At 43.5% G+C, this 20,571-nt stretch overlaps 1 protein-coding gene across 7 annotated transcripts in view; it reads left to right on the forward strand.

Annotated features, from left to right (window-relative positions):
* The first annotated feature begins 5,977 nt into the window (after positions 1-5,977).
* The window catches only part of col9a1c (collagen, type IX, alpha 1c), a 90,575-nt gene continuing 75,981 nt past the window's right edge, over positions 5,978-20,571 (forward strand). For 3 of the 7 annotated variants that reach the window (XM_079521842.1, XM_079521848.1, XM_079521845.1), the window contains exons 1-4: positions 5,978-6,135; positions 8,506-8,648; positions 10,150-10,350; positions 16,282-16,366. In XM_079521842.1, coding sequence (XP_079377968.1) covers positions 16,338-16,366 — 29 coding nt within the window. In that variant the 5' untranslated portion in view covers positions 5,978-6,135; positions 8,506-8,648; positions 10,150-10,350; positions 16,282-16,337. Of the gene's footprint in view, positions 6,148-8,505; positions 8,649-10,092; positions 10,351-16,281; positions 16,367-20,571 lie in introns of all 7 variants that reach the window. The other 4 variants (XM_079521843.1, XM_079521844.1, XM_079521847.1 and 1 more) reach the window with 4 other exon arrangements.

Here is a 20,571-nt window from a genome sequence, read left to right on the forward strand (position 1 = left end):
GTCGGTCGGACCCACGGTTCTCCAGAATCACCACAAAAGGCTCCTTGGCAGGCTCTGCCAGTGGGCCTAATGAGGCCAACTCCTTTCACCTGGGAAATTTCCAGCCTCTGCCTCAGCCAATTGAGGCTCAACCAATCAGGCTCTGCCAGTGGGCCCAATTGATTGTCAAGTACACTTTTCACAGTCAGTTTGCCCACTTTTCACAGTCAGTTTGCAGTCTTCACACACACAGGCACACAGGCAGATACACAGATCTCCATGTGGGACACCGACTGACAGTTAAAACGCGTGCTATGAAAACGTATATCATTAGTTCCCAAGTTGCATCGTTCCCAAGTAGGCCGGTGGCCGACTGCGACGGGCACGTACAGGTCTAGTCTACTAAAGCCAGTGATTCGGGATAAAAACGTGTCAAAGTGTCAACAGTCAAAATGTTTTTTCGGGGGACTATGGTAAGTAAGGATGCAATAGCTTTAGCTAAATCCGGCATATTCACACTTTCGCACTTGTCACGACCAAATAAATAAAGTAAAGTAACAGGGGCAGGAAGTAGTAAACACAACTGGCGATGCTGTTTCATATCTCTAACAACTGATGCTAAGATGCTGTCGTACGATTGAGTGTGACTAGAAGGTACACTGTGAAATCCAGAGTGTTAATTCAAAGCCGCACTGTGTAACTTCCCTCTTCTACCCCCAGATTTGAACCCGGGTTCCTGCGCAAGGCTGTGCTGCATTGGACTAATAGAGCTTGCCTTGTTTGCTCAGGGAATGCATTTAATCTTGAACATCAGGTCAACATTTGTGTCAGATTGTGTGTGTCTAGCTAAGACATGACCCTTGACACTTTCAAAATGTCTCAATAGAAGAGCAGGAAGACAAAATACAACCACCCCAATGGTACGTTATATTGTATTAACATACTCTACCATACAGATTGCACAAAATTACATTTTATTCATTAAAAGAAAGTTCATAGTGCCGCTTCAACTGTCTCTGAGAGTGTACAAATGTAACCAAATGGACCACTTTAACTCTGAGAGTGTACAAATCCATTTGGTGTACGCACTGTACGTACACTCTCAGAGTTACAAATGGAACACAAAGGATTATATTGTGTATCTCAGAGCACTGGATATTAAGCAAACATCATTCTAATCATTAACAACCAATTTCCTGCATCATGGAAACAAAAACATGCCAGGTTCGGACCACACGGCATACGTCTTTACACAACACGTCATTCTCCTGAAGCAAATCACATGTTGGGAAATAATGGAAATCATGCGATTGAGTGACATTCATGGCAAGATTAGCTGCTGAGACAAGGAGGCAAAAGCTATTTTCACCAGCAAAAAAAAAGGATTCGGAAAAGTATGAAGGGAAAAGTAGTCTAACACGTGTCCAATTATTTCTCTACACAAAAGCAACCGTACCAGCACTGATATGATGGCATAATAATGAATCTAGCATTTTGTTAAAAGCCTCCATTAGGCTGTATGCATTTATTAAAAGCCAAATCCTGTCGAAGGCAGATCATGGCGGCAGCAAAAAAGATGTTAGGTGACTTTACGACGTCTGTTCCGATTGTGGAACTGGAAATCTGTGATATTGGATTCTGCCACTTTAGATAATCCATATTTTGTAATAAAAATAAATGGTTGATCGATCTGAAAGGTTGCTATAGTCAGTTATGTTCGATGTTGTGGTTTGTTCATCTATAGTCCAATATCTTAGTTATCTGACTGTTATTATTGCTGAATGCTGCAAAAAACCCTATGCAACTTCCTGTACATACCCTCACATATGGAGCAAATATGCAAATATTGTGTTGTGATGATCTGAGCTATGTGCATTTAAAAAATCTATTTAAAGAAATCAGAATCTCAAATCATCAGAAAAACTGGTGTTTTTTGTGACATAGTTCTTCCTTGTCTGTCTGTCTGTCTGTCCGTCCGTCCGTCCGTCCGTCTGTCCGTCCGTCCGTCCGTCCGTCCGTCCGTCCGTCCGTCCGTCCGTCCGTCCGTCCGTCTTTAACAATGCAATGCATGGCTTCTCCCTTCTTGCATACTTATTCTCCATTGCTGCTAAAGATATACCTGCCTTAAGAAGTTTTTTAATTATCTATATTTATCTATACAGTATATTAATTTATTTAGATGTTGTTTTAATCGCAAAAATAGCTAATCTACAAGCTCACGTGTCACAACGTGAGCTTATAGATCAGTTACCTTCGCACCATGCACACTGTACATTGAAGTACTAAATAGGGCTAGATTGATTAATCAGGCTTATCGATTTAGCTAAGCTGTTTATGAAAAATTTATTAGAACGTTTTCATGTCAATTTGTTGGTTTGCAATTATTATACAAATCTGAAGAACAGCAATCGACAGAACAACCACACTACTGATGGCCCTAAATTGGACCATCGCACACTTCTCCATGTGGGACGTGAGCAGCATCTCTATATTTCCACATGATGGGGCATCCCTCCCGGCCAGAGTAACAAGATAATTCACAAAGGTGTGTGTGACTCTGTGTGTGTGTGTGTCTGTGAGTGTGTCTGTGAGTGTGTGCGTGCGTGCGTGCGTGCGTGCGTGCGTGCGTGCGTGCGTGCGTGCGTGCGTGCGTGCGTGGCTGCGTGTGTGTGTGTGTGTGTGTGTGTGTGTGTGTGGGGATCAGCTGTGAAATCCCTGTTTCATCACCTCAGGAATCTGGAGGCAGGGGTTTTAGCAAAATGCCCTCATTGTGCAAGTCACATCACAATTTTTCACACATGATATGTTGTCTATTTCGACTAACAGAACATTCCTCGTGCCTCTCTGAATCTACTTTAATTGAAACACACTGCTGCAAGTACACACTACACAGCACAGTCTGTTACTAGGCACCAGCGGTATCAGCGGTATCAATATCACACTATTATTTCAAACACCTCGATTAGATTAATGAACGAGTTTCCAAAAATAGTAAGAGAAATAACATATATTTTTTTCTTTTTTACTATTTTTTGTATGCCACTAAAAATATAGTTGTTTAGTCGATTAGAAGACATTTGAAATATATTGAATATTCAATTAACCTACAATACATGTCAAGATTAAGTCGCGTTATGGGTTGTAAATATCGGTTTCGATATATTTCGGGGCCATTGCCCATTGCAGCCCAGAAGGTCCTTGCAGACTGGACGCGTTTTTCGGGAAAACCGGAGGAAAAACGCTGCTAAAAATCCGAAAAACGCAGCAGCGTGCAGGGACCTTAACACTCGCTTTATACTTAGTGAACTCTCAGATCACAAATGCTGTTATGGGAACGTATTGAGATTTAACCACTGGGGTCCACCAGAGCTCTGTTCTCAGCCCCCTCATTCTATCCCTGTACACCGAATCGCAGATCTACAAGCTCACAACACATCACGTCACGACACCATGTGAGCTTGTAGATTTGCTTTTTTTCAGCCAAATGTTCACCTATAGCCAGGATGTATGAGTACTAGTAGGATCTTAATTTGCCTAGATCCATATTGACAAGCCATGTAGCCAATGATGCCACAACAGATTTTACAGTATGAAAAGAAGTTACCTTCAAGATTCGCTGTTAGAACACAATTCTGGAATAAGCTCATAAAAAGAATGCACCCGCTAGCTATACAATCAGTGTCCCCATACTGTGCCAAAGTTATTACAAACCAATCAGGCTCGGAGATCGATCATTTTGCCCCACACAAGCAGCACTTTTGTACAAATTGACATAACACCCAAGTTCTGCGTGCAAATGTTGTCTCTGTTAGCTGTCTTATTAGATGTGTATTTTAAATGTGTTAGATGTAAAGAGTAGTAAATGACATGTAATGCTTTACTGTGTTGTTTGTGTCAGGTGTACAGCTGCCTGGTTGTATGGCACAAAAGTAATAATCTAAATTATAATCTAAATGATCTACATCTATTAAACTGTACTGTAGTTAAATTCCTTGTTCATTAATATACGGTCCCTTTCAAATAAACAAAGAAACAGTCAGTCAGTCAGTCAGTCAGTCAGTCAGTCAGTCAGTCAGTCAGTCAGTCAGTCAGTCAGTCAGTCTGTCTGTCTGTCTGTCTGTCTGTCTGTCTGTCTGTCTGTCTGTCCAATTATGAATTATATACGTTATAGCTGTATGGACATATCAAATCAGCAGTGATTTGTGTTAACAGCCAGTGTCAAAGGCATATGAAACGGTTGCGATGCCATAATAAGGCTTGCCAACATGGGTTTTCCATGTACACGCTTTCCCGATTCCTGTTCATAGCCTAATTGTTTTAGAGGAACGGAGTACATGATTCAACCCGCGTGTTGATTTAGGGGAGACAGCATTGTATTTAAGGCGGTCTGCAGTTTACCGTTTAGCTTTTATCAGTGCCTTTAGGGGCCCACCAGAGGGGTTTGGTGTCATTACAATTAGAGCGCAGATTCATTTGACTCAGGTGCCGTTCCATGGCGATGCTACAGCGCACTGCCAGTGCCAAATGCGAGGCTGGCGTACATTGTGTATTGTAAACACTGTGACAACGGTCAAGTTCAAGGGTACGTGTCGTGTGCCCAAAGTTGATCATGCATATACTTATTATACTGGCATGAGAAGTATCTGATAAACGCACGCGCGCATGCACGCACGCACGCACACGCACGCACGGACGCACGCACACACACACACACACACACACACACACACACAATGACAACTGCCTTTATGGAATTTGGGACACAGAGCAAACTATAAAAGTAGATCTCACTGACACTGTTTGAGATGTTTCATGTGTTTGTACGTACGTACGTACACACACACACAAACACACACACACACACACACACACACACAAAGAGAGAGAGAGAGAGGAGCCAGTCAAAACCACAATTTGAACCACAATGAATATCTTACCTTGCACAATGATGTCCCCTCGCAGGCACCCACTGACTGTAGTATGATATCTGCACGCGGTGTTATAGGTTCACTGTCAGCGGAATCTTTGTCTCGCTATGAGAGGTGCAGACCGTGCAGGTCTGCGGATGCATGCAGGGTCACTTACACTGTTTGTATCCGTGTGGTGGATGGATGGTGTCGGTGTGTGTGTGTGTGTGTGTGTGTGTGTGTGTGCGCGCGCGTGTGTGTGTGTGTGTGTGTGTGCATGTGTGTGATGCTGCTATCATCACCGCTCATCGCTTCTCAGCTGCTGCTGTGTGTTGTTGCCATGGTTATATTATCCACCCAACCCTCCTCTCTTCTCTACTCTGTGTGTTTCTGTTCTGCAGTCTCTCTCTCTCTCTCTCTCTCTCTCCCTCTGACAGGGGGGGCTTACGTTGCGTGCTGGTGCTGCTGCTGCGTTGGACATTGTCCTTCATGCAAGTCTCGTTTCATTCAGAAGCAGAATTCAAGACAGAATTATAGTTTTCAGTGGAATTGTTACATATGAATGGTGCAGCGGGTACCACGGCGCGCGGCACGGCCATGCGTACCATTGATTCGTAGACCTACTTAGATACTATAGTTCCGTCTTACGACGGTGTCGCGCCAAAAAACAAAACACAGACAACCTCGAATAAATTAAGCGTTCGTTCGTTTTTTTCCGAATCGGCGCGACACCGTCGTTCGACGGAACATAAATTACCTGCACCGTAACGTCCAGCTGACGGGCTGACGTCACATGCTGGGGGAAAGTAGCTGCTATATATGAGTTTTTGTGGGGTTTCCCCCCCCCTCCTAATGTTATTTCCGTGTCGTTCAAACAGACATAAACTGTCATGCAAATAAATAAGTATATTAGGAACAATTATATATTTGTTTTGCTTAGCCTGTACTAGCTTTAATAGCACCAATTAAGTTTTCTTTGCTCACACACGCACACCCCATTCATGCACACGTGCGCAGTTGCGCACACGCACATGACGTCAGCACAGCAGCAAACGCAGGTGCCTCCATGTTCCAATCATGGGCAATTTAATTTGGGCTAAATTCAGCTAAACTGCACAAGCTCTTCGTCCTGTGTGTGTTGAAATAATTATGACACTGTCCATCATCAAATGAAAAGCAAGACATTTGCGCTAATAGTGTGTAAAGTAATTGACCTACATTGAAGCCTATCACTTTCCTGTATGGTCAGGTAAGTAATCAAGTATGTTACTTACTTACTTTACACCTTCAATATAGTATAGGCTATACTCACTCTGTGTAATGTGATGGTGTCACTGCTGTCTGAAAATAAGTTATTTGTTGGCTATGTGATAGAGTAGCAGGGGTTGACCTGCTAGGTACGTGACGTCTCTCACAGAGGCAGTGGCAGCCTACTGTTCTACTTGCTCAAAGGCCATGCCCACTTGGCGAAAAGTAACTACTCCATTATAAAATCATAGGTAACATTTTAATCACCTTCTAGTTTCGATTTAACATAATGCCAGGATAAAAATGTCATACCTCAATTTTTATGCCAAATAAAATACCCCGGCCGGCCTCCAACTCAGTAGACAAGGCAAGCAACAAACAGCGCCAAGAGAGCTAGCTCCCTTGGAGCAGTGGTTCCCAAACTTTTTCACGTCAAGTACCCCCAAATTGACACTAATTATCCCACGGACCCCCATTTGAAAAGATTTTTACGGCTCTAGCAGTGCTCAACCAGTTTGATTTCAAGGACCCCCAGTTTGACATGCATTAGTCTATGGACCCCCATTTAATGGCATTTATATCTCTGGGACCCCAATTTATATTGTAAAATCAATGTTAATTTAACTGTGTCCAAATGGAACCAAATCATTTGGTTCCATTGGTTCCTTTCTGAAGCGCACCCCCGCGCTTCTCGCTTCACTCCTCGAGTCCCTCACGTCCCTCGTGCAAGGGCACACTCCAGGGGTCCTCGTTCCCTTCTGACACCAATGTAACGTTTAGCACCGCTGGAGTCGAACCCCGGCCTCCAACTCAGTAGACAAGGCAAGCAACAAACAGCGCCTGAGCGCCAAGAGAGATATAGCTCCCTTGGAGGAGCAAGTTACGACCAGGTCTTTCGCAGGGTCGTTACAACTTACACTACATATCTATGTCCTTGGGATGGATATTGTGCATGTTGGCTCACTTTAGAAAAATTCTGCTACAATCATAGGTTCTCAAAGTGTGGTCCAGGTACCTTCGTGGTTCCTTAAGGCAGTTCCAATTGGCCCCTTATGGGTGTGTAACTCTGAGAGTACAAATGGAGGGTCCATTTGGTCCCATTTGTACACTCTCAGCCAGGGTTATGGGGGTCCTTGAAACTAAAGGGTTTGAGATGTGCTACGGAGCCTTTAGAATCGTTAATGGTAACACCTGTGAATGGGGCTTTAGGATTAGGCCCAATTTATTTCTAATATGGCTAGTGTGCTTATAGAGCCTTTTCATGATATAACATAAAATAGAAAGGAGGTATGGGGCCAAGGATATGACACATGGAGGATGCCACGGCAGGGGCGGCAGTGGCTCAGGGGTGTGACTCACACCCCTGAGCCACTGCCGCCCCTGTGTGTGTGTGTGTGTGTGTGTGTGTGTGTGTGTGTGTGTGTGTGTGTGTGTGTGTGTGTGTGTGTGTGTGTGTGTGTGTGTGTTGCAGAATCGCAGTGCTCCTCAGTCTGAGATATAGGCTTTCTTATGTTGTCAAAATGTGTTATTGGCACTCTTCTCCTCAACGTACGGTTGAATAAAGGATAATATGTTACTCTATTCAGTACATTGACGAAGGCAATAAATAGGAATGAAACTTTTTGTTAAATAAACATTTGACCCATTAGTTTAAATAAAGTTATTTTATACAATTTTGGAACCGAAATAGGGAACCATTATAGGAACCGGAATCAATAAGCAGAACCGGAATCGGTATTGGATTCACAGAAATCCCAACGATACCCATCCCTGGGTACGTGTGACCGGATGTTCCCCAGTTCGAACCCGCGGGCTCCCCCAGGGTTAGTGTCGAAGTGTCCTTGAGCAAGACTGCATGGTTTCCTCTGGCATCGGTGTGTGAAGAATGCAGGGTGAATGTAATGCACCATCTCTGTAAAGCGCCTTGGATAAAGAAAGGCGCTATATACAGTAAATGCACCATTTACCACTCTCGAGGGTACATAGCAAAGCTCACTGAAGGAGTCAGCCGTTTTCAAACCTTCCCGGTCAACTAAGTATAGGGTTCAAGTGGTTAAATATGGGGGCATTATGAATATAATTACCTTACCTGCATTCTGCATTGCCGTGTGAGAGAACTGGATGTTTTTAATGCCCTAACCATTTCTATCCAGTGTGTTCTATCACCGAATATATATTTGACTCCATTCTATTCACATGCAGGCCATGTAAACGGTTTGCACTCCTCTGATCCCTGTTTCACTTTGCTCTAAAATCGAGTCTATATCGCTGCCTTTCTGGTGCTGGCACTCTTCCAGGCATCAACTGAGAGTGCCCTTGATTAAGAGAGCTACACTATTGATTGTTTTTTTCTTTGTTCATCTTCTTCCAGAGGCTTCCTTGTGTCTAGAAGATCCTAGACCTGGATAAACTTAAGAGACTGTTTTAAGAGAACGTTAAGCACCAGCTTACATGAAAATCTGGAAGCCCGTTTGCGGCCCACCCATCTGACCACTTAGCTCTTTTTTCCCCCAGGTACGTATATATATAGGGACGCCGACGCTAGTTGGCGTCATATCCCAGGTCCGTATATATACGTACCCCAATGTATACTCCGTCTATATAATGGTTGAGGCCTACGGAAGCTTTTAACATTGGTCCGGTTCCTATAGCAACGCCCCACCGTTCCAACTATGGGATTGCAAATAGAATCATAGTGCAAACCAGTTGAAAGGCAAACCAGTTCAAACCTCCATAAGTCGGACTCCAGGATGGCTGTCCTTGGTGGATTTTCAACCATCCACATTTCGGATTTAATTTGTGCCTTTGTACCGCGACGCTGCCGCCATGTAAAAGCTTCTGACGAAAGGTAAACAGTGTGTCCTTGTTCCAATGTGTATCGAGTGTATGTAGCGAGTGTGTGGGGGGAGGGGGGAGTGCCCCTCACTTCACACGGGTGTTTTTGAGTGGTGTAAACCACTCCTACAACTGGCTTTGTTAGTGCTCAAAAAATGAGCATGGTTGCTACGGTCACCCAGTTCACCCGGGTGTGATTTCATTACGTCAAACTGGCTTTGTTAGTCTGTGCTCAAAAAATGAGCATGGTTGCTACGGTCACCCAGTTCACCCGGGTGTGATTTCATTACCTTCAGAGCTGATTTCATTACGTCAGAGCTAATCAGGCTATATAATACCTTACACCACTCAGTTCACACGGGTGTGATTTTTATTTTATTCCCAGCTTTGTGTGTCTGTGTGCACCCCATAGTGATGATTTGATTGGCTAAGGCAGGGGTCGGCAACCCAAGTTGTTGAAAGAGCCATTTTCGACCAAAAATAAATTCAAAATCTATCTGGAGCCGCAAAGAAAATGTACGCATTATAATGCGGCTTGCCAAGCTTTATTATCTCCCGGGTTGCAACGAAACTAGCAGAATTTAGCATGCTTTCCCTGGAAATGTCTTTCAACGTTACTTTTTTTGTTGTTTGATAGCTTCTCACTGCAGATTAAACATACAGGCAGCCAATCTGCATTGTCTGTGAAGGCAAAAGCCTCTGTCCACGAACTGTTAAATCCTCTGTTTTTCGTCGGCTATCTTTCTTTTTCTACAGGGTAAACATTATACATTTCCATCGATTTTTTGTAATGCTACAGGGAGCCACTAGGGTGCGGCTCTAGAGCCGCCTGTTGCAGACCCCTGGGCTAAGGGCTTAAACAGTGAAGATAAAAAGTGAGGACGCCAAATGTGTTTGTCCGGAATGTGATGATGTATGATGATTTGACAAGAGCGCCCCTCACTTCATTTGGGTCCATACAAAAAATGGACCCAAATGGGGAACATTTGGCTCCATTTCTACACTCACCAGAGTTGAATTAACGCTGATAATGTTGCTGTGTGTGTGTGCGTGTGCGTGTGCGTGTGCGTGCGTGCGTGCGTGCGTGTGTGCGCGTACGTGCGCGTGTGCGTCTACTGTGTAGATCACAAGTGTTCTGGTCATGGGACCTTCTGTGTGAGTTGTTTTCCTCTGTCTCCAGTGTCTCTGCAGCCCCATCACAGTCCCATTGAAAGCACGAGCTGGCAATTATCTCCACCGGACACATGATCTCTGTCACCAAACGTTGGAGGGAGGGGACCCCAGTCAGTGTATTATGTTCCCGGCCCTTTCTACGAGCACATGGAGCCCTTTTCAGATGGCCCGTTGTGTGGTGTAGCAACAAGCGCATTATTGATCCAAGGTAACGAGATACACATACATAGGTTATGCTTGACCTTTTTTATTATTGCCTGTAGTAAATTGCGCAGTATCAGTTGGCTGTGGGGTTAACCCATTTAGACCTGACATCAAAATAAAAAAATAAAATGACAGTTTTCTGAAAAAACCTAATGTTTCTATATCAGTGGTGCTCAATATTTCATGTCAAGGACCCCAAAAATTATATGTAATATGCCTCCGCCCAACATCTGAAAATATGTTATTCCAGGGACCTCCCCAGAAGCAAAGATTTGAGTTAAAATGTTCACGATTTTTCAAAAATAGCAGACCTACAAGCTTGTAGATCTGTTATTTTTCAATAGCTAAATTATAACATAATGCTTAAAACACCATAACGGGTTCCCGCCGAAAATGGTTTAATGATCCCTGATGGCAGATGATCGTCTTTTATTTGATATTCTGTAGTGTGGAGGACCAGGACTTTTCAGCACCTTGCCGGGATCGATAACACGCCAGCCACACGCTGGGAATACAATACTACTGTATACTGTATGAGCGGACAGTGGAAATGAATTAAAACTCTTGCGGAATGCACGCTCATAAAACACATGTCAAAGCGAAAGTGGTCATTACACTCCCCTGATGGTGGTTATTATCTTTTTTTGGGGGGGATCAAAATATGGCTTTTCCTTTAAAGCAGGTGTGACGACAAGGATGGCAAAACCTTCATTCCGTTGCATTCTGTTACTGGAACAACAGGCATCAGAATCAGAAACATGAAGCTTATTCATGTTCTACCGGTTTACAGGTGGAAAGGATTAGGGTGTACTCCGTTTTGTAGTTTTTATGTGAGATGGTAGAGGAATCAGGATAGAGAGAGAAAGAGAGAGAGAGAGAGAGAGAGAGAGAGAGAGAGAGAGAGAGAGAGAGAGAAAGAGAGAGAGAGAGAGAGAGAGAGAGAGAGAGAGAGAGAGAGAGAAAGAGAGAGAGAGGGAGAGAGAGAGAGAGAGAGAGAGAGAGAGAGAGAGAGAGAGAGAGAGAGAGAGATAAGAGCGGGAGAGATGTTAGGTCACATCTCAAACTGGAAGAACTTAAATATACAATCAGGGGCTCCACTCAGAAATATACCAGAGTTTGGCAACCGTTTCTAACCTACTTTGCGGTAGTATTTTCTACGTAGTCATTGGTCATTTGTATTTTATTTGAAATGAAATGAAATGAAATGAAATGAAATGAAATCTATATTTACCCAGGGTATCTGGGCTAAGCTCAAGAACTTGTTTCCAGCCAGGCCCTGCTCATAGAACACATTTCATCGTAGTGGTTGATGCCTTGTTCAAGGGCATTTCAGCGCGAGCGAGTTATAGTTGATTTCATTAATATACAATTTGTGGTTTTTACATTGTAATTTCAGACTTTTATATTTTATACATGAATGTTGAGTACTGGTGTTGTTGTTTTGTCCTGTATCTGTTCTGTAATTGTTGTCATGTATCTGTTGTCTGTCCTGTCTTATGTACAAACATCAATAAAAATACTTGAATAATAAGAGCGGGAGAGATAAGAAAATCACAGGATAGAAATTTAAAAAAAGATAATAGAAATAAAAAAGATAATAGCCTAAACATAATTAGCATAGTATAGCAGGTATGTACATCATGATGTTTAGAACTATATGACATCATGTAGATGTAGATAAGGCAATGATTAAAACAGACGTAGACATAAGATAGAATACAGTATAGTATACTTGTCCAGACAGGAAATGTGTTATGGACACATACAGTACGGTATACCTGCTGTTAAAATTACAATGACAACATAGTAGTGCATACATACTGTATACAGCAGGGGTTCTCAACGTTTTTGGCCGGGGACCCCCGGAAATGCTTTGGCAACGTCTCGGGACCACCGCCCCGCCCCCTCCCGACCCCCAATATAAATTGACTGCTACAATAACCTTAAACCATTTTGGGCGGGAACCCCTTTTGGTGTTTTAAGCATTGTTATAATTTAGCTATTTAAAAATAGCAGATCTACAAGCTCATAGCGCGCCACCGAGTGGCGCGCTACGAGCTTGTAGGTCTGCTATTTTTGAAAAATCGTGAAAATAAAATTTAAAAAAATATATATATATATATATTTTTTTTGAAAATAATTTGGGGACCCCCTAAAATAATTTGGCGACCCCCCGAGGGGTCGCGACCCACGGGTTGAGAACCCCTGGTATACAGTACATAGAGTACAGATAACATGCAGTAACAGCGCAGACTGGCAAACAATTCAACAGAATTGTGTGCTATTAGATCAACATGGTAGAACATCATAAACATAATTATGTGTTAATTTGAAATGGTTCTGATAGTAATCTTTGCTAACTTCCTCTCCTTGTCTCTCCAGCTCTTTAGTAAACAGAACATATTTTTTCAAGGCCATGATACCAATTACATCTAATCTGAGAACCTACAAGGACACATGTAGGATAAACAAGTGAAATGGGAAGTAATGACAAACAATGAGCAGAGTTTTGTCGGCGAGCGTCAAAAATTATCCCCGACAGCATAATCGGAGCAAATATCGTGCAGTGTGTACGAGCCTTTACTGAATTGTACGCTCTAGTCTATAGCAATGATTACTATCAGAATATAGAGCTTCAACCTTTTAACAAAAAAACGTTTGTGTTTTGTTTTAACCAAAAAATATAATGTACGGCCCCTACCTTTAAAATACAGGCAGAGTTATGGGGGATTGGCATTGTGGTTCACATTCATGGCTTTGATGTGGAATAGCTTAAAGCAGTTCAGCTTGCACAGGGAACTCCGAATGACACCACATTTGATGGGTGATTCAGAGAGAGCTGAGCCTGAGGATCATGATGCCGGGGGATGCAAAGAAATTGCAGGAACCTTGTATGGCCTTGGCTGAGTGGGTAGAGAGGCCGTCTGGGAATCGGAAGGTAACTGGTTCGACCTCCTGTATCCCTGGGCATGAGTCACAACTCTATTCCCCCTATTTCAGAATGACTCAGTGGTTGTCAAACTCTTAAATGTCAAGTACCCTAATCCCTTGCCGACAACGTTGTACATGCAAGACATTTATTTATCGCAGTTTCCCCAAGTGTTTGAGAAAAATAAATAGCGAAATAGCTGATCTACGTACAAGCCCACAACGCGCCGCGATGTGACACATTGTGAGCTTGTAGATCAGGCTATTTTTGACATTCATCTCGTATGAGAATGTATGTCTACTCTGTATGTGTATGTGTGTGACTGAGAACACATGTGGGGGGTCCCAGCTTTTGTCAGATGTAAGGAGAGGGGGCTCGGCCTGGGCCATGGCTCAATGGTCCAGGCACCTTGGCTGGTAATCCAGTCTGGCAGTGTGCCGTGGGTTCGACTCCCGATCCTGACGGCCTTCACTGCATGTCTTCCCCCCCATCTCTCTCCCCAGTTCCTGTCAGTCTATCTGTCCCTCCATAAAAAATATAAATTAAAGGCGAAAAAAAAGGAGAGGGGGCTCCACAGAGAAAACTAGAAAAAGTGCCCTTCTGGGCACAGGTCTCCACCAGGAGGATAGGAGTGTGTGTGATGTTTGGCAAAATGTTTAGGAGTGATATAAACATGTTTGTTTGTTTTTTGCAACAATTTTCTTCATTTTGTTGAGGAAATGCAGAGCCAGATCACTCATAGCATCTCTGAGGATAGAATTCTGGATGAGCAGGACATGTGCAGCATTTTGTACAAAACGGGCCACTCCTGAAGACTTTGGAAGGCAATCTTAGCCAATCAGTGTAGAATCTGAGAAATCAAACAGACTCGTCTTGATCACATGACTACAGAGATCATGTATACCGATTTGCATGAGATTTGGATGAAATCTGTGCGACTAATATAAACAATGTGTTTAGCAGAAATCGGCCTCATGGTGGCGCTATAACCGGCAGATGTGGAGGGATGCAGGGAAAATGTTTTTCCATGGCCTCTAGGGAGTGCGCATACAAAGTTGTACACAGATCGATGCAGTTATAGGTAAAACAGGAATTGCCCTGTTATAGCGCCACCATGAGGCTGGTTTGGAAAAGAAATTGTGTCATGTCGTCCTCAGCCTAGTGGAAAAGTGCGTGTATAATTTCACGGAAATTGCACACTGTGTTTGTGATTTGTGGCATTTTGTTCGAAACGGACCAATCATGTGAGCTTTGGAAGCGAATCTTAGCCAATCAGGAAGGAAGATGGGAAATGGTGCAGATCTGTGTTGATCACATGACTACGGAGATAGTGTATACCGAATTGTGTGATGTATGGATAAAATGTGTACGAGTAATCTACAGAAATGTGTTTTGCCTAAATCGGCCTCATGGTGGCGCTATAACAGGCCGTTGAGGAATATTTGGAGCAGTGGTTCGTCGTTGGCATCCAGAGAGTGTGTGTGCAAAGTTTGGCATGGATCGGGCCAACGGTGCCGGAGATTAGCTGGTAACAGACGGACGGAAGGAAGGAAGGAAGGACGGACGGACGCACACACGGACGGAGTGCAAAACATACTCTCTCCCCATGCCTTCGGCCTGGTGGAGACAAAAAGGTTGTGAAGCACTCTGCTATCGTGTGCAACCAATCGAGAGTGATTAATCACATCAAAAAGCATTTAATCTGTCACACACTTCCGTAACATGCAGTTTAAGCAAATAACAGGCCTGGGAGGACTTTAAGGTAATGACAAGGCTTTCTGCACGTCTACACTACAGGCCTAACTGCATACATGCATTCTTCACCTACAGTACACTGATGAATGTACGTTGATTATCAAATCAACATGTCATCACCTGTCTAAACAGAATTACACAGTGGTGGAAGAGGCACTCAGATATATTTTAGTAAAAGTACAAAAGTATATATTGGCAATATTCAAGTAAAGTAAAAAAGTGCCTCAAAATTGTAAATACTGTAATAATAATAATAATAATAATATAATGCATCCAATTTATATAGCGTTTTCTTGGTACTCAAACAGAGCAAACGAAACGTTTATTAACATAACTATTTAACAGCTAAAACCTAAGCAAACGAATACATTACAATTAAAAGGCAAAAGAGGGGATTAGGTGGGCAAAGCGGTGGGTTTTGAGGGAGTTTTTGAACGGGGGGTGGGGGTGGCTTTGATGTGAGCTGGAAGTGAGTTCCAAAGCTCTGCACATTTACTCAAGTGCTAGGGCATTCACTTCTAGTCATTTTTACTAGTTGACTAGTTGCCTAGTTTACTAGTCGACTAGTCGACTAGTTGTTTAACTACCTATTATATTTATTTCTTTTTGGAAATAAATATTTGTACATTTAAAAACTGTGTACATTGGTGACTATAATTATAATCTACCTGATCTTGAGGCCTACAAAATCTGGGGGAAAAAAAATAATTATTTTTTTCTTGTCAACTAGTACCAACAAGGTCGACTAGTGGATGTGGATTGCTTAATGCCCTATCAAGTGCTAATACTCAAAGTATATAGCACTCGAGTAAATGTACTCAGTTACTATCCACCACTGCCATAGCCCCACGATAATTATTAACAGAGAATTGCATACAGCTGCAACACATGTCATTAGGGGGCTACCGTAAGGAAAGGTGGGGAGGCAGGGTGGAGGGAAGCGACGGGGGGGAAAGGTGGGGGTTAATGTGGGCATGGAAGGGCCCAGGGGCCTTCAACATCTTTTCAAGTGTCGGCAATAAAAAATATGCAGTCACCACCTCCCGAAGCACGGCCCTGGCCAATGGGAACCCGACCAACAAACTTTTATGTGTCCTCAGAAAAAGTTTGAGCATCCCCGTGCACACGCCGTCTCTCAGTCAGTCCCCAACATGCACAGGTAGGACCCACACTTCAGGGGCTTGAAATTTCATGTCGGCCGCTCTCTCTCTCTCTTTCTTTCTCCTGGGTTTTTCCACCACGTCGGTTGAGCCTTCCTTCCATACCTACTGAAGCTGTCTGTCTCGCCGGCACCGCGGAAATAAAACATGGCCTTCCACGGCTCTGACTTGTCAAGGTAAGCTCCCATCCAGCCTGATTGTTTATTTTCAGCCCTCTTTTTTTTTAGATGTCCTCCCACTTGCTTGAAGTTTGAAAATATCAGGAGCTGATCTGGGTTAGTGTTTTCTGATTCTCAAGCTTTTTTTTGTATTGCATTTCAAGGATCCCCAGTTTGATATGCGTTGGTTAGGCCATGGAACCCCTTCAAATATAAATAAATGTATAAGTAAGAGAGAGAGTCTGCCTTTTTTGATAGTATACACACAGTGAAGAGAAAGTGTATCATGTAACAAGGAACCGAACCCGGGACTCACTGTATAAGGCATCAGTGTTTTCGGCGCCCCCGGACCCCCAGTTGATTACAAAATGATATTGGGACCACAATCTGCACTGTGACATCCTCAGTGTTGTATTAACTCTGAAAGTATATATACCCCACGTTGAGAACAAAGTGACAACAAGACGTTATTCAGGGTTCTGAAAGTAGGGTCCTTGAGACGGTTCCAGGGGGTCCACAGGAAAATGTGTTAATATAGCATATATACAATTCAACTATAACCCTGTTTCCTTTGGCAACGCTTGAAACATTTTGAAAAATCGTGAACATTTTTAAAACATTCTTTTCAAACGGGGGGGGGGGGGGGGGGGGGGGGGGGGTCCGCGGCCAAATACCTGTCAATTTGGGAGTCCTTGAACATGGAGCATTTGTAAAACATTCTTTTCAAATGGGGGGGGGGGGGGGGGGGGGTCCGCGGCCAAATACGTGTCAATTTGGGAGTCCTTGAACATGGAACATTTTTGAGAAGCACTAAAACATTAGCTATACCGTATGTGTTGTATACAGTGATAAGCCTTCCATGGGCATAAGTAAGATATGGACATGGATTAAAACAGCTGGCCATTTGCCAGGGCTGAGATAAATCTGCATGCTAATCTCGGCCATGCTCACATGCGGTACAGCAGCCTATCGACCCAGAGAGTGTGTAGAAGAGTGTAAAAGCCCTCGTATAAGCTTTAGTGTATATTTCAAGCTTTCGGTCTTTAGCCCCTCAATCGGTAGCCTACCTAGATGTGTCTCTGCCTTTAAACGCGTCTGGAAATACCCTGTGTGTGTGTGTGTGTGTGTGTGTGTGTGTGTGTGTGTGTGTGTGTGTGTGTGTGTGTGTGTGTGACTGTGTGTGACTGTGTGTGTGTGTGTGTGTGTTTGTGTGTGCGTGCGTGCGTGTGTGTGTGCGTGCGTGCGTGCGTGCGTGCGTGCGTGCGTGCGTGCGTGCGTGCGTGTGTGAGAAAGTGTGTGTTAGGGCATTAACATAAAAATCGATTAGTCGACTATTCGACTAGCAAAACGGTAGTCGACACTGTAAATCAAAAATCGAGTAATCGTTAATATTATTTTTAATATTTTTTATGATTTTTTTTATGATTTTTATTTTATTTTTTACAGCAGACATGCAGCTGTGAGCTCTGTTGTTTTGTTGGTAGTTCTCCAACTTAAGTACTAATCCCTTCCTGGCTGATTGTTTTCATATCATATACAAGCCGACTGTACGTGGGTTTTGCCGTCACCGTCACTCGTGTAGGTGCGGTGGGCGGCGGTGGCTGCACTGGCAACATTTAAGACAGATTTTCAAAAAGCATATGCCTCATACGCTCAATGGGGACAACTACAGTGTGTAAATACTTTTACTATTGGTGAGTTTACTACTGTAGTTTGTTCAACAAGTTAGATTGGAGACGTGTCGTCGTTTCGTCCGGTACAGTAGTATAGCAGCCTGTCCCTCCTCACTCTGCCCAATAATATCCAGTTTGGTGACAGTCAAACTACAGTAGCTCTTGCCGTGATTTCATGTTTCTTTTTCTTATTCATATTCTTTCTTCATGCTTATCCAACAAAAGTGCAGGCGTGCGGCATTATTAAAAACAAACAGCCATGCCGCGCGATCATAGTTATAATAGTCGTGAAGTAGTTGATCATCTGATTCATAGCCTGGTAAGCCTGCTAGCTAGCAAGCCTAGTATGTAATCATAACCTCCTCCTAGCTTGTAGCTTCTAAAAACCAAAGGAACTGTGGTTGTAACTTGTTGTTGAACATTTAGGGTGTATGAAAAACATCGCATCATCCTCCTCCGTATCCAATTCTCCAACTGAACAAACATTTTCAACAACGTAACATGCTATGCTGCGCCGTAGAAAGGTCTTGCGCATCAAAAATAGCAGATCTACAAGCTCACAGCGCGTCCATCCGTGAGTCATTGTGGACTTGCAACTTTGACTTGACTTAACAGCTGTTGTGAATTTCGGCCAATCAGAGCGGCATTCAGCGTAATCTAGTAAGAGAGTGGCGACACTAGCGTTGACTCCCATTGTAACAATGGAATGCGGAAGTGCTCATTCTATCTCAATGGGATAGTTCCAATGTTTGGAACTATAGCCCATAGCACCCCGCTTTGTGGTGAGATCAAAGCGTGTCGCCACTCTCTTACTATTCCACTCGGCCTGCATTCACCGCCTCTGTTTTGCAGTTAATCCTTCACTCGCGCTGGCCGTTTCAGAACACAATGTTTTAATGCTTGATTGGATGGAAAAAAATATCATATTTTACCGCCGACTAATCGATTATAAACCGATTTTGATGGTATTCGTGTCGACTATCAAAAATCACGTTTGGTTAATGCCCTAGTGTGTGTGTGTATGTCTGTGCGCACACGCACATGCAAGCTTCTGTTTGAATGTGTCAGTCTGATTACATGGATATAATAAAATGCGCACCACACACAGACACACAAACTGTTTTATTTTTATTGCAACTCTTCAGCACGATGTAGGGATGTATACTGTAGCACTGCAGCGTCGCTCGCCAATAAGAGGCCACACTGTCGTGCGTTTGGAATATAAATGAAAAGTCTTTACTAAATATTCCTTGAAATGATCGGGCAGCTCATTAAAGCGAAAGGCATGGTCTTAATTTGTACGGTGGAGTACCTTTTGTGTTGATCAGCAATCCGGTTGTTGGTTAATTAAGACAAATGAGAGTGCAGAGCGGGTGCCAGGAGTTCTGGCTGGCACTCAGGGTTGTGGGGTTGGGGCGAGAGGAGAGGCTGGGGTGGTGAGTGGGACCATATGGGTCCCATATGGGTGACACTGGAGTCACAGTCTGTTAGTGCTATTGTATATGATTTGAGATATGGGCCACACGCGCAACACATAAATGTCACCCCATCATCGGCTTGGCTTCCATGATGTTGTGGCCATTCATTCATTTTGGATGGTTCCGGTTCTGTTTGGCAACTGATCTAAACTTGATCTAAAGCACAACATAAGGGGGGTTCCAGGGGGTCCCCAGCGTTAGGTGTCATGGTTAAGAACCAAATGGACCCTTACCGGTCTGTGAGAGTGCAAATTTAATGGACATGGACCGTTAAAGGGTCCATTTGTTTCCAAATCTGCATTTGGTTCCATTTGGTTCTCTTTGTACACAGACTAGAGTTACTGTATATGAGGGTCTGTGACCTGTCCTATATTCATCTCAAACTGGGGGGTCCTTGACACTGAAAAGTTTGAGAATGACTGTTGTCATTATGTTGTATCTGCACATTTATTGAGAATGTGCTGATAAACATTCTAACAAAAGAGTAGAAATATGTGAAATATCTCACTGAAACAACTGTAACCACGTTCACCCTGTGGCGTTAACATATTCTTTCTAAATTAGCAGAGTTATATAGGGCTTGTAGATCAAATGTCTTCACGCCACCCTGTCGTACGCCAAAGTATAGATCAGGCATTATACTAAATAATGATTATGACACAATAAAATGATTTTTAAAAGGGCCACAAAACGGCCTGGCCAATCAGCAGCAGCTATCCCGCCTCTAGCTGCTGCTGATTGGCCAGGCCGTTTTGTGGCCGGGCATCAAGTCTGCCTGAGAGTTCCCAGATGGGAGCAGGAGGGGTTGAACCCAGTGTACTCTCTGCTGCCCCATCTGGTGGAGTCAGGTTAGAATAAACCATGATCTGTGTGTCATATCACAGCTGTGTTAACATGATCCCGGGTCCGTGTTAGGAGGAGGTGTGCAAAGCATGGCACACACGCGTACAATGTCAGCGGGGGTCCCTGTGGAGTCTGCACGGTGACGCATGCTGACTGAAGATGCAGTCAGTCTGTCTGGATCCTTGTGTTTAACTCAGACCGGCTCGGCTGGGAACAAAATGCACGACGT

Source organism: Electrona antarctica (genome assembly GCF_951216825.1).
Source record: "Electrona antarctica genome assembly, chromosome: 15".
NCBI classification, from domain to species: Eukaryota; Metazoa; Chordata; class Actinopteri; order Myctophiformes; family Myctophidae; genus Electrona; species Electrona antarctica.